The following is a 13,840-nucleotide window of genomic DNA, read 5'->3' as shown; positions in this document are numbered from 1 at the left end:
AGGGATGTCGAAAAATGGAATGGAAAATAATGCAAATATGGTGCATATATATAATATTATTTATCAAGTATAAAAGGGAAGAGATCGGATGTAATTTTCAGCCTATAAAGAGAAAAAAGCATCAGATAAGTATCGGGAGCAGTAAATCAAAAGAAAGATTAAAGAATATTTTGCTTTGTTAAATTAATCTTTCTTCTGACTTGCTGCTCCCGATACTTATCTGATGCTTTTTTCTCTTTATAGGCTGAAAATTACATCCGATCTCTTCCCTTTTATACTTGATAAATGATATTATATATATGCACCATATTTGCATTATTTTCCATTCCATTTTTCGACATCCCTACGTTTCCAACATAAATAATATGCTTTTTGGATAATGCTTTTACTAAGTCCAAAACGTCATCTTCATATTTGTCGATGTCGCGTTTCGTCTGCTGTTGTCTTTAAATTTTTGCTACAAGATAGTATAGGGAAGCAGAAACTATACCTGTACATGATTCAGTTTTGAACAGTGTATACGAAAATATATATATATATATCAAACAAATCATCTGGAAGTCATATATTTAAATTTAAGAAGGATATTCATTGCTTTCCTTTTACACCTAAAGTGAGTCTGATCGACTCATTTGCATACAGTTTAAGTTACATAAACTGTACTCAACTGAGTCACATAACTGATATTTAACTGAGATTTCGTGAAAAAGGAAAGCACCTATTGTAATAATAATGTAGGGTATATGTATAATAATTTTATTAATTTCGTTTGTTAACAAATTAATGCTATTTTCGTGTATCTTTCTACGCTAAAATAAAAATATTTTCTTAAATTATAAAATTATCTAATGTAGATCTGTTTTACCCTATTCGAAGTTCTGCCGTGTTGTTTCGCATCAGTTTCGATAGATGGCGCGAGGGCATAATCATCTGGAAGCTAAACGATGGGATCGAAGCGCCGCCTACCGGCAAGGATTGCTTCGGGACGAGCAATCTAAATCTAAGGCCCGGTCTTACAGGTCTCAATTAAGTTAATTTCGACATTAAGTAGGGATACCAACCTGAAAAATAATACCTAACTATACTAATATTTTTTTTTTGAAGTTTTAAGCCTGGAAATGTGTAATGTGAAGTTTTGTGTACGTATATGTATAATTGAGCGGGTAGAGGAAGATGTTTTGAAATACGAATCATACGGTTTTCTGGTAAAAGTTATACTTATCTAATATTTTGTATGTAATAATGGATTTTGAGATGGCATTTTGTTGTATAAATGATCAGGAAGATATTGATGAACAGTTAATTATTAGAAGAAGATCAAAAAAAATACGTCTACGAATGAATTGGTATGCTATTTACGATGATATTGACTTTCAAAGTAGATTTAGACTTCGCAAGGAGCATTTTGAATTGCTATTGAATACAATTGGCTGTTCATTAATTTGTAGAAGACAATGGTATGTTATTGTGATAATTAATAATTGGTTAAAGTGAAACAATAATTTAATTTATTATACTCATATTTTTTTAAAGGAATGATGCAATTTCACCAACTACACAATTACTAATAGTATTAAGATTTTATGCAACAGGATCGTTTTTGATAATTATCGGTGATTTTTCTGGGGTTAGCAAAAATTCTGCTACCAAAATAGTACATAGAGTCTCAAATGCTATAGCTAAACTAAGTAAAGAGTTTATCAAATTCCCAATGCAGCAAGATGATATCATACAAACTCAAGCAAGAAATTTCAAACAGGCTGGTTTTATAAGGGTACTAGGAGCAATTGATTGCATTCACATCAGAATACAATCCTATGGTAAATATAACATTAGGAGTTGTAGCAAGAAAATAATGTATTAGCTCTATATATGTATATTCTTATTATAATTTTTTGAAATGAAATAATTTCAATAAAATAATGTAAGAATTTTATATTATACAGGAGGGGAAAATGCAGAATTATTTCGTAATAGAAAAGGATTCTTTTCACTTAATGTGCAAGCAATTGTAAATTCAAAATTACAATTTATGGATATTGTAGCACGATGGCCAGGATCTTCTCATGATGCTACGATTTTTAATAATTCTGTCATTAAAGCCCGATTCGAGTCTGGCGAATTTGGCAATGGTCTGCTTTTGGGAGATTCTGGCTATCCAAATATGCCATATTTAATGACCCCATTAACAAATCCAAATACACCTGCCGAAATTTTATATAACGAGGCACAAATTCGAACAAGAACCATGGTGGAAAGAGCATTTGGTATTTGGACAAGAATGTTTCCTGCTTTGAGTAAAGGAACTCGCTTCAAAACTGCTAATAAGACTATGGACATTATTATGGCCTGTGCTGTTTTGTATAATATTATAAGAATGGATATTGAAGATAATGTAGATATTGCTGCATACAATAATTTATTGGTAAATTATAACGAAGATTTCCATCAGGATGAAAGGAAATTTTTAATAGAAAATTATTTCGAAGCGTAAGTCTAACTTTTCATATTATATTAATATGCATGTTAATAATAAAATATAACTTAAATTTATCTTGCAGTTGCCTCTAACAAGCAAATTTATTTAAACTTCAACAAGAATGAGAAATAGTATATATGTGGGAAATAACAAATTAAACAAGTATATATATTTTGTATAGCTGTAAATTTGTGTGAAAGAAGAATATTTTATTTTTTCTATAATAAAAACTTTATTTGGAAAGAGAGGTAAAGTGTTATTGGTCTACATAGTGTGTTTTGTAAGATAAAATTTATATTTGTAATGGATAACCACTTTTTATTGAATAAATATATATTTAATACTTTCTGCTCTTTTAATTTTAAATCATTAAATGTCAACTATGGTTCATTGAAAAACTACTTTAACATACCAAATAAAATAATTCTTGGTACCTATGATTTATGAATATTCTTTTTCAAACAAACCTGATATTTCGATCATTTGTACAAAAATTAAATGAAAATTTGTATCAACGCAATTGTCTAAAATATTATTATAATAAATTTTATTTAGAATAAAATTTAAAGTGAGCTAGGTTAAGAATCCTTGTACTGTATTTTAATATTAACATAAACTTAAAATTTTATAACCTTTGTACTTCAGTAAATAAAACATAACATTTAGAGAATTGAAAAAACTTAAGGACTTAGAAACTGATAAATGTCTCTCTCATATAGTAACGCAAATTATAACAAGGAGTTTCATTTAATTTAAATATCACAAGTTTCCTATAAAACTAACTTGTTATTCTGATATATCAGAAATATCAATATTTTCAACAACGTTGTTGTTATTTTCTTTATTACCTCTTATTGTAGATTCTAGCAATTTTATTTTTAAGGTATTTTCTGTCAACTTTTGTCTTAAAATTGCTTTTTCTAAACGGCTTTTTTCTTTTAATTCTTGAGTCATCAAATTAGTCAGCTCAATTTTACTTTTAATTAAAATATTGTCTAAGTTCTCATGTGTTGATTTTTTTTCAGGCATTGCTGCTTTTTGTTTTTTAATATTTGTGGAAAGAGGATCACTTAGGGGAGCTTTCAATGTCCTTGGGTTCCACTTCTTCCATGTATTAATTTGGTTAGTATCTTTTAAATACTGAGAAATAACCAAAAAAATTACATATATGAAGTGCAATATAATAATAATATTAATAAAATTTATAATAACCCTACCTGAAAGACATGTTCATCTTGTTGCAGATTTAGATCATCTTCTATTTCTTCATCTGATTCAATAACATTAGAAACAAACGTTGCAGTTTCACCCATGTATATGCTGCGATCACTATCATTGGAATTATATAATCCATCTACAGTAGGTTGAATAATTTGATAAACTTTATCATATAAAATATTCGGTTTGGTTTTATTTGATCCACCTCCTACAAAAATATATTTATAATTTTCGTTGTGAACAAAAATCATTTAGAACTTTCCAAGATTACCTGTTTTATATATTTCTGTTTTTAATTTAGAATAATACTTCCTTGTTTGTTGTTTTAAGTTATTCCAGCAATTTTTTAGTTTTTCGGGTTCCACATTTGATTTGCTTATGCAATTAAATTTATTAGCAATTTCAGCCCATGCTTGGGTTTTTGCATCCCACCCAACGGCATCCGTTAGTTTATTCTCCACTACTTTCGAAAATTCGGAGACAAGTTCAACCAACCTAATTTTTTCCTCTTCGGAAAAATTGTGATTTCGTGGTTTTTTATCCATGATACTTCTTCTTTATTTTATTGTGTTAATTGCATTTCTATATTGTGAAATATATTTGATCCTTCCCTGTTCAAATTTCGTTCACACTAACACCTGAACTGAAGCTGGGCACAAAACTTCCATTTCCAGGCTTAAAACTTCAAAAAAAAAATATTAGTATAGTTAGGTATTATTTTTCAGGTTGGTATCCCTACTTAATGTCGAAATTAACTTAATTGAGACCTGTAAGACCGGGCCTAAGCCACGTAGTAGTATGTATGTACTATAGTCAACTATACAGCGTAGCATAATTCAAAATGGCGAAGTTGGCAACGCTGCCTGTAAATACGGCCGATATAATCTGTAAACGTCCACAGTGGACTACAATGTTTATTTCGTGTATAAATTGACTTGATTTTTGTTATTAATATTTTACTCTGGTTTGTGAATTGTACATCAATCATTTTGCATATTTTCTTTGAAATTTTCGCATGAAGGTAAATTCAATATATAAAAATAAATTAAGTACATAGAGTTATATACTATCTTTATATAGTAATATATATGCACTAAGATACATGTTTTTTCCTTAAAATCTATGTTGAAACTTGTATATTTTTAAAGACAATATTAGTAACATATGCAATTGGAATAATACACTTATTATGTCTTGGATAACACATACAAACTAATTATAATATATAATTTAATCATTTACAGAACATTAAAGTAGAATGTCGTCAAGAAGGAAACTATTTACAGAATATTCTAAAAGACATCAGAGGCGAATTGTCAAGCAAATGACTGATGATGTATTATTAGGGAGGAACTTTGTTACTGAACCTATTAAAACAGAATCAATTGAAATTGTAGGTCAATTTTATCAGCATCCTCAATCACAACAAATTATAGAACTAAATGATAAGGTAAAATAAAATAATATTGTATATAGCAATAACAGCAAAATATATAGTAATTATACTATCATATAAAGGATCTACAAAAGAATAGCAAATAACGACAGATTTTCATTATAATGATTTATATTGTTTATAAAACTTTTAGTTTTTTTAATTTAACATTTGTCTGTAGAGAATTGATGAAAAGTCTTCTAAAAAAAGAAAAGTAAAAAATAGGTTAACAGATACTGGGATTTTGAAGATCTATTAAATCTGAAGTATGAAAAGAATACCTTATTTAATCAATGCATTCAGTAAGCGATAACTAAATTAAATACTGCATTATCCTATTGATTTTTAAACCTCTTTAAGCAAGCAGTGATAATATATAATAAAAAATAAAAATCTCCATTTACAGAACTGTTACATAGCCATGATATGTAACATACCATTATTCAATGTACGATTGATCAAGTCAGGTACAATTAATTGTTTAAACATTGAAGTTAAAATATTTGACATAACATATTATAAAATCATGTAACACATCTCAAATATTTGTCAATAATAAAAATAGATAGTAATATAATAGTAACAAATATTTATGAAAAATAATCAATCTCACATATAAATGACTAATTGAATCCAGAATAATGGTATTTGTATTGTTTCTTTATAGCAAAGCCAAGAGTATTAAATGTAATACTACTTGAACAGATGAATTTTATATTCTGAAGATTTGTGTATGTCAACTAATTTAGATGGATCTGATATGTATCAGGCATAGAGAGAGAACACAATGTTAAATTACTGTAATGTAGCATTCATGTATATATGTAAGATATTTTTATTTATATTCCTTACATATCATATATGGATATATTCAATGTGTAGTGAGTGTATGAGCAAGAGCGAGCACTGACAATGGCAGTCCCCTCGACTCTCTGATCCTCCCGATCTCAAATAATCATATTTGTATATATTCAGAAGCTCTAAAATATTACATATATGGTTCTGTTCTTGAATTTCCCATTTCATGTAACAGATATGTAATGATTTGATAGGCTATATGTGACTGCTTATGTGTCTTTACAAAGTAAGCTAATGTTAAACCATAAACACTATCTGATATTTTTTAAAAATACTATAATTATATATATAAAACATATTTTTTCAAAAATGCTTAGTTTTCAAATTATGACACCATTCTAGGACATTTGTAGAGTTCAGTGTTTTTCATTTTAATTTGTCTATTTATTTTTAATATGCATAATAAAAATACTGTTTATATCAATCCTTAGCTAAGAAATTATACTTACTGTTAATCATTAATATCTTTTAAATATTGCATCATAATTTAATTATTAGATTTTTCTTTTACTATGAATAATATGTTCTTAGTTATACTGGTATATAATCGTTACAACAGCTGTTTTAAGTATTATAGTATTCTAAGTTTTTATTGAATATTTAACATTAATTAATATAATGTTTTTATTTCTTTTCCTTTTTTGTTTCAGAAAATGATATTTTATATTGTGGAATTTGAAAATGGTTTGGGTATAGTACCTGAAACCTGGTTTCTTGAGGACAAAACAATGGCATTTTATCCACTATGTTCTTTAAAATTACTTCATTATGCAATACAAAACAATTTAAAGCCAGAAATAAAAGATAAGAAAATGAATTGGAAATTGTTAGACATTAAACAAATTTTTGGGACATCAGGTTTGTTTAACTAACTACCAAAGATATATGATATTATTTGATCTATATTTTAAAAAATACCATGTTTAAGGTTATTTATTGATTTTATTTATATAATAGATAATTTTAAATGTGGGCTGGAAAAATTGAGAATGGCTGAAATTCATTCAAATAATGACACTGAAAATGAACAGACATTAATCAGTCACGAAGGAGCTAACATTTCTCTTGTATCAGATGAGGAAGAGAGAGATATTGATCTTTTACAGATGTCTATATTACCTATGATATCAAAGTCAAAAAAATTGCCCTCCCCAGAAATGAATAAAAATGTATTGAAGCGTAATGAAGAGTATCACGGGGTGTCACACATTCTGAAGAAACAAAAAGTGAATGACATTTTTCTATTGCCTTCATCAAGCCAAATAACGGACGAAATGCCTAAATTAAGTAAAGAAAAATGTGACTGTGGTAAAGTATTTCAATTTATATTTATTGTGAGTATAGGATCCTATACCCAAATTCATTCCAAAGAAAAAATAATTTATAAATAGAACGTAATTTGTGGCTATTACATATGCATTCTGTTTTAGCTACAAAACTAATGCAAAAAATGAATAAAATATTATTAGAACTAAACAGTATGAATTATAGATTACAAACTATCGAAGAGCATATTCAAAATGTTCAGTATAAACCTTCGTATGTAGCGTCGACGTTTCAAGATTTTGATGAATTACCAATTAAAGATGTCAAAGAATTGGAAGAATTCGATGCAAAACTAATAGATGAAGATTTTTCGAAAAAAATGGTGACTTTATGTATTTATTTTGCTGTTATATTATATTAAAAGTGTGTCTGAAAAGCTTAACAAAAGAACACATGTTTTAAAAACTGCAGTGATCAGTATGATTCATCCGTGCGTACGAATTGAGAAATGTCAAAAAGTGCTCCTTGTTGCTCAAATCACCAAATTGTAACAGAATTACATACTGTGATTAACCTGACGCAATCAATAGAAGAACTAGTGTCATTGCTAAATAGAGCTCAAAGTGGGCAACGCGTTAAAATTTCAGGAACAATTTAGGGTGGGGAAAGAAACAGAAGTATTTCTACTCTACATCTGAAGAGTAAGAAGGATTTGTTGGAAAACAGTTACTTTAATGTAAACGCGTTGCAAAATCTTGGGCTACATTTTGCAAGGACAAAAGTTCTTAGATTTATATTATTAGATTGATCGTTGTATGCAGCTCTGATTCACTTTGACGCCCTCAGACAATAAGAGGCGCATGTTTATGTGTCTCTTAATTCATATTCCCGGACGCCTTATCCTAATCAACAGAGTTTTTAAAATGAAGGAACATTCACCTAACTTTTCCGACACACTTCGTATATAGGGTGTTCATACATTTTTTACGCCATTCCCCCTATTCTTTCGGAAACTATAAATTTATGAAAAAAAGAAAAAATCATTTTTTTTTCATAAATTATGTTATCATGGTATTTATTTGATCTTGAAATGTCACGCAAAGGTCAAATCTGTTTTTTTTTTCTTTTTAAATAGAGAATACCTTATTTTTTATTACATATTCATACGAATTATCTCAATAGTTTTTTCGAACACACAGTTCACAAATGTATCGTTCAATCCAGTCATTTACTAGATATTTTGAGTTGAATTTGAATATAGGTCTTATGAGACAAGCTACATAAGAATGCAATAAAAAATAATGGATTTCATTAGAAAAAATTGATTTGCTCTTCGTACGATCATATGATTTTTAAGGATCAAATGAATAGCACCATAAGGTAGTTTCGGAAAAGCAAGTCATAAGTCTACAAAATTATAGATTTTCTAAGGTAAAGAAGATTTAGAGATGCTTTCTTATATAATTTTTGTCGTTTAAGCCATATCCGTCCATAAAATAGCTCTACTACATACTTGGTTCCGATATGTTTGAAGTTTTATGTGTGAAAAAGCTTTTTTGGAATGTTTCTAATAATCTACATTCTATACTATCGGCTGCATTGATTGTGTTTTGCGCCGCTCTATATTTTCCAAACAATATTGGATTAATGTTTCAAGAAATGTTTAGTTTACGGCAATATCATTTTTCTCTGCCGATATACTTCAATTTTAATATTTTCAATCTTAAGAAGCCGCAAACGTAACGTGTTGAAAATATAAGTTAAAAAAACAATTTTTCTATTGATAAAATCTTAATGATATTAGTATGCATGTTAAACTTCAAGGTCATCACAACTTTACACGTCACTTGTGGGTCACGTATTTTTATAAAATTATTAAACTCAAATAGCTCTAATATAATACAGACATTCTTTTAAGTTTTGTAATTTTCGAAAGATGATTTATAAGTATTCTGTACAATCGTAGTAGCCGTAAAAGTTAAGGTATATGATAATATCATGAAGACTCTGACCAGAGATTGGATTGCTATCAAATTAAACTTTGACTGTCTTGTTGATTGTGTCTTCGTGCTGAAATTTTAAACAGATGTTTCGCGGCGAAGAGTAACGATGTCACCGTAAAATGAATAATGTTTGAAACGTCTAATCTAATATTATTTGAAATAATATGAAGCAACTCAGCATATAACTAATGCTACAGATAATGTAGATTATTGAAAACACTCAAAAGCAGCTTTTTTGCACACACCAGCTGCACCTAAAAATTAAAATATTTTGAGCGGTACACATAAAAGAACAATTTTGTGGATGGAGTCGATTTCAATAGGAAAAATTGCATCAGAAACAGTTGTTAAATCCTCAACATAGTATTTCGAGTAGACTTGTGTACTCGATGGGATTGGTCAAACTGAAAAAATGATGACTGATTAATCAATCGCATGAGTATATTTCTCTGCGCTGAAAGCGCTAAATTGGTCGATTAAAACCATTGTTTTCGAGATTGTAGAGTAAGGAGAGATATTTCATAAATACTTTGTACATTAATTTATCTACTGGTATTTTCCCATAATTGCTGTTTCTTTAACATAATGATAATTTATATTTATATTTATATTTGTTAATTCAATATATAATATATAAGATAGAAATATGTTTCAGGAAAATATCTTATCTTTATCGGGAGGTTCAGGAACAGAGCAACTAACTAAAGGAATTTTAAAAAAATTGGCTTTAGATGATGTTTATCAGCACTACAGTTTAAAAGGGAAGAAACAAAAAAGATGTTTTATGGATTTGAATAAAATTATGTTACTTATTTATCGTAAGTTACAGATTATTAACATATTGACGAGACTGAAGCTTAGTGACCGATGTCAATAATAATTGCTCGGTGGTTGTACCAATAGACCGTTGCAGAGCAAAAAGATAAGTCATTTCTCCGCTAGCACGCAATATGTAGTCAAACTGAAAATAAGTATACACGTGGCACTTATTGCAAATAATGACTATATTTTCCAATAAAGGCAAGAAATAACATTAAACAAATGTCCATTATATTCCTAATGTAATAAGGAAACATATACAATAATTAAAAAATAGAGCCGCGTACGGAAATTATTTATAAAAATTAAAAAAGGCTCAATTTCACAGCGCGACTAGGTTTTAAGTTATCTTCTCTGGCTATCGGTACTGTGTTAGCGGAATAAAATACATTTAGGGGATTCCTTATCGTATAAGGAAGAAATCCATATACATACACTGCAGGCCAAAAGTTTAGGACCACCTGACAAAATTGTCAGAATGACATGCTCTTCTTTATGTGCGAGTGGTTTAGCAGCCCTAGGAGTTAAAAGAAATTTAAGAATACCGTTGGAAAGCTTATAAAATTCCGCATCCAACCATAATGATTTGATCTAAAAAAATCCAATAATTGCCCATATTATAGAATAGAGATATCATACAATTTTTTATGTCTCTTTATATATGGATACTCAATTTCAATGAATTGCACCAGGTATAGTAATAGTCTTACAAAGTTGAAACTTAAGTATGTGAAAGCTTGAAACTTAAGCTTTCATTTAAGACCAAAAACATATATAAATTGTTATTTGGTCCGCAGTTATTTGACAATTAGTCGAGCAGTGTGCGACCAGCATTTTGTCCGGAAAACATCTGCTCGCCAAGCTCTAAGAACAAATGCAGGTCGGTATAAGTTATGGGTGCCAAATGGGTACCACTTTTAATTTTTTTTATTTTTATTATTAACAATACTACGTGTTCCAATTCAATCAATAAAAGTATAAATATGTTAATTGTATTTAAACTTTCATTGATTTATTTGAAACCGTAGAATAGTTGTTAATCAAATGAAAGAAAAGTTAAACGTGGTTCCCCCTTTTTGCACCCATAATTTATACAGACCTGAATTTACTTCAAGAGCTCAGTGAGCAGATATTTTACGGAAAAAATGCTGGCCGAACACTGCTTCATTAATTATGTAATAATTGCGGACCTAATAAGAATTTATAAACGTTTTTGGACTTGCATGAAAGCTAAAGATTCAAGCTTTCACCTACTTGAATTTCAAATGCCTCAGACAATTATTATGAGCGGTGCAAAGAATTGAAAATTTATATCAATAATTAAAGAGACGTCGAAAATGTTGTCATGTTCCTCTCCTTGAATACAGACACCCTTTAGATTTTCTTAGGTCAAATTAATGCAGTGGGATGCGGAATTTAATAAGCTTCACGACGATATCCTTAAATTTGTTCTACCTTTTAGGGTTGCCAAACTACACCCACTTAAAGGAGAGCCTGTCTTTTTCACAATTTTACCAAGTGGTCCTAAACTTTTGGCCTGCAGTGTATATTAAAAATGGAACCAAATACGGAAATTGTTTAAAATAATTAAAAACTGTTGAATTTCTCCAAGTAGCTGGTGGTTTCAGTAAACTGCTTGCATACTAGCAATATCTCTGTGAAGCTAGCAAGACGTTTAATGTAAAATGAATTTTTTGACGGAGTTCTGACTTCAGTTATAAGAGTTCTACAGTTTCTTAGTAGAACTCTGACTGAACTCGAAAAGCGGATTATTTTATTAAAATGGAAAATAGGTTTAATCTTAAAAATATAACGTGATAGGAGAAGAAACAAATGCAAGATTCGTTTTCATCGTAAAACATTACGTAAAATACACTTGGTTTCATCTCGTTTGCTGGAAAATATTGATAATTTGTAGACTTGTGTTATTATTGGCATCGACCGCTAGGAATCGGTCGCTAACTTCAACCTCATAACATATTGCTTTCAATTACTACTTTGTATTATTATTTTATGTAGGTACAGTACGCCGTGCGCATAGAGGTGCCACTGATGTAGATATACATAAAACTATGAGCAGTTATTTAGTTAACGCACCTAAAAGGCTGACAAGAACATTGTAAATATTAAAAGAACATAATATTTGACATTAATAAAAATATAATTTAAATAATATTTTGACTTTATTTTCAGAGAAAAGACGCAGTTAGAATAACAGGGGAAAAAGAATGAGTATATGATTTAATATCATTCAAAAAAGTTACATCTTATCCGTGGACTCTACAGGTATCTCAGTAAAATAATGTAGTACAAAAAAATGGTTAATGATATTTTATTAAAAATTGATGATGCATTTTTATGTAAGCATTATTGAATAGAGAGCTTAAATGCTTAAAAAATGTTATCACAAGAAAGCAAAATATGCTTTGCTTAAATTATACTACTATTCTGAATGGTCTTTTAAGCTATTGTCTTCACTGAAGATGACAGTCTTCTATTTTATTTTAATGGGCCAGACATACAAGTTAATTTATTTAGTAATACAAACATTTTATAATGTAATGATTGTACAAAAATCTGAAACGGTATTAATATATATATATATATATATATATATATATATTTTTTTAAATTGAATATTTTAAGTTAAAGATTTTGCAGCTTTAAATTCATTTATGTCATACATAGCTCATCATGCAAATTCTTAACCAAAACGTAATCTTACTCCTCTACCGATTAATTCCTGAACAAGTTAAGTAGTATTTAAGTTGAGTAATTTCCGGGTCTAAATTTCAAAAAGTAGTTATTATATATAGCTGTGCTTTAAGACAAAGCAACGATCATGGCTAAAGATTGCACCAGTATATTTTTATAAGTCACTGCAATAATCATTGCAAATCTTGAATGGCAATAAATTTATATTATTATTTCCTTGTATGTGAGACACATTATTTTAAAAAAATATATGTTGAAAACAATGCTAAGCCTTTCCTGAACGTTAAACAACCTAGCCACTAGCCAGCCCTTGGATAGCCGGACATCCATCAAGCATCTCGGCTGCTGTGGAGTCCCGTGGAGGACGGAGAGGCTGCCTGAATTCGTGTAGATAGTAAAGCAGGTAACGTGGAAACCCCACATCTCTCGGGGAAGTATGTACACACTTTTCTCTTCGTTGCCGTGAGGTTTTCGGGGCAGCAGCGGGTATAGGTGGTAGAAGGAAATCGTCTTCCTGTCGTGAGAGAGCCGGCGAGTGGTTTCGTCGTTATTTAGTATTTTTGATTGTTGTTCGGATGCCGATTATTAGGCGGGCCATACTGTAGGCGGCAGCCACCTGAGGAGTCGACTCCTATTACTTCGTTATTATTGTCATATTTTTCGGGTTTTCAGGTTATCCAGGACCAGCGCCCTCCTTTGAGTTATCGTGTTTCGTCCTATTATTTTCAGGTCATAGATTCATCCAACGAATAGCTAAATGCGGAGTGGATTTCATTAGCTTTGTAGGATGTTCTTAAATGCATTTTAATTTAGGTAATCGTAATTCAGGTTCCTAAAAGCATCGGATTAGGACCTGGTAAATAAACTTAGTAGAATTTGTACGGATTCGGTAAAGCCATTGTAATTTGTAGCACGACCTGAGACGGTCTCAGCCGGTCAAGTCGCGGAATGAAATGGGATGCCTGGCGCCCAAAAAGAGATTTTCACCTATGTAGTTACTGATTAAAATAAATTATTGTTAAAGATAAAATTCGCATTCATTTCTTG

The 13,840-nt window shown here is 29.7% G+C and overlaps 3 protein-coding genes across 3 annotated transcripts; 2 read left to right on the top strand and 1 right to left on the bottom strand.

Moving 5' to 3' along the window:
- Positions 1 to 1,311: 1,311 nt before the first annotated feature.
- On the top strand, positions 1,312 to 2,800 carry LOC136778039 (putative nuclease HARBI1). Its single transcript, XM_066734648.1, has 4 exons — positions 1,312 to 1,457; positions 1,534 to 1,820; positions 1,947 to 2,490; positions 2,562 to 2,800. Exons 1-4 carry the CDS (start codon positions 1,339 to 1,341, stop codon positions 2,569 to 2,571), a joined length of 960 nt encoding a protein of 319 aa, XP_066590745.1. The 5' UTR covers positions 1,312 to 1,338; the 3' UTR covers positions 2,572 to 2,800.
- Positions 2,801 to 3,000: 200 nt separating this feature from the next.
- LOC136778047 (myb/SANT-like DNA-binding domain-containing protein 3) lies at positions 3,001 to 4,478 on the bottom strand. The gene is made up of 4 exons (XM_066734661.1): positions 4,465 to 4,478; positions 3,969 to 4,379; positions 3,697 to 3,905; positions 3,001 to 3,619 (listed from the first exon to the last, which is right to left on the bottom strand). The coding sequence occupies exons 2-4, from the start codon at positions 4,240 to 4,242 to the stop codon at positions 3,266 to 3,268; spliced, it is 837 nt and encodes a 278-aa protein (XP_066590758.1). The 5' UTR covers positions 4,243 to 4,379; positions 4,465 to 4,478; the 3' UTR covers positions 3,001 to 3,265.
- A 46-nt stretch (positions 4,479 to 4,524) lies between these two features.
- Positions 4,525 to 13,527, top strand: LOC136778046 (uncharacterized). The gene is made up of 8 exons (XM_066734660.1): positions 4,525 to 4,718; positions 4,942 to 5,147; positions 6,641 to 6,848; positions 6,948 to 7,298; positions 7,421 to 7,638; positions 9,915 to 10,077; positions 12,098 to 12,197; positions 12,272 to 13,527. Exons 2-8 carry the CDS (start codon positions 4,956 to 4,958, stop codon positions 12,291 to 12,293), a joined length of 1,254 nt encoding a protein of 417 aa, XP_066590757.1. The 5' UTR covers positions 4,525 to 4,718; positions 4,942 to 4,955; the 3' UTR covers positions 12,294 to 13,527.
- The last annotated feature ends 313 nt before the right edge of the window (positions 13,528 to 13,840 follow it).

The sequence above is a fragment of the Prorops nasuta genome, unplaced genomic scaffold (assembly GCF_024137725.1).
Source record: "Prorops nasuta isolate Cenicafe-Biocafe unplaced genomic scaffold, Cenicafe_Pnas_1.2 PNAS00013, whole genome shotgun sequence".
In the NCBI taxonomy this organism is placed as follows: domain Eukaryota; kingdom Metazoa; phylum Arthropoda; class Insecta; order Hymenoptera; family Bethylidae; genus Prorops; species Prorops nasuta.
The sequence above is the reverse complement of the archived record's forward strand: the minus strand, read 5'-3'. Positions and strand labels throughout refer to the sequence as shown.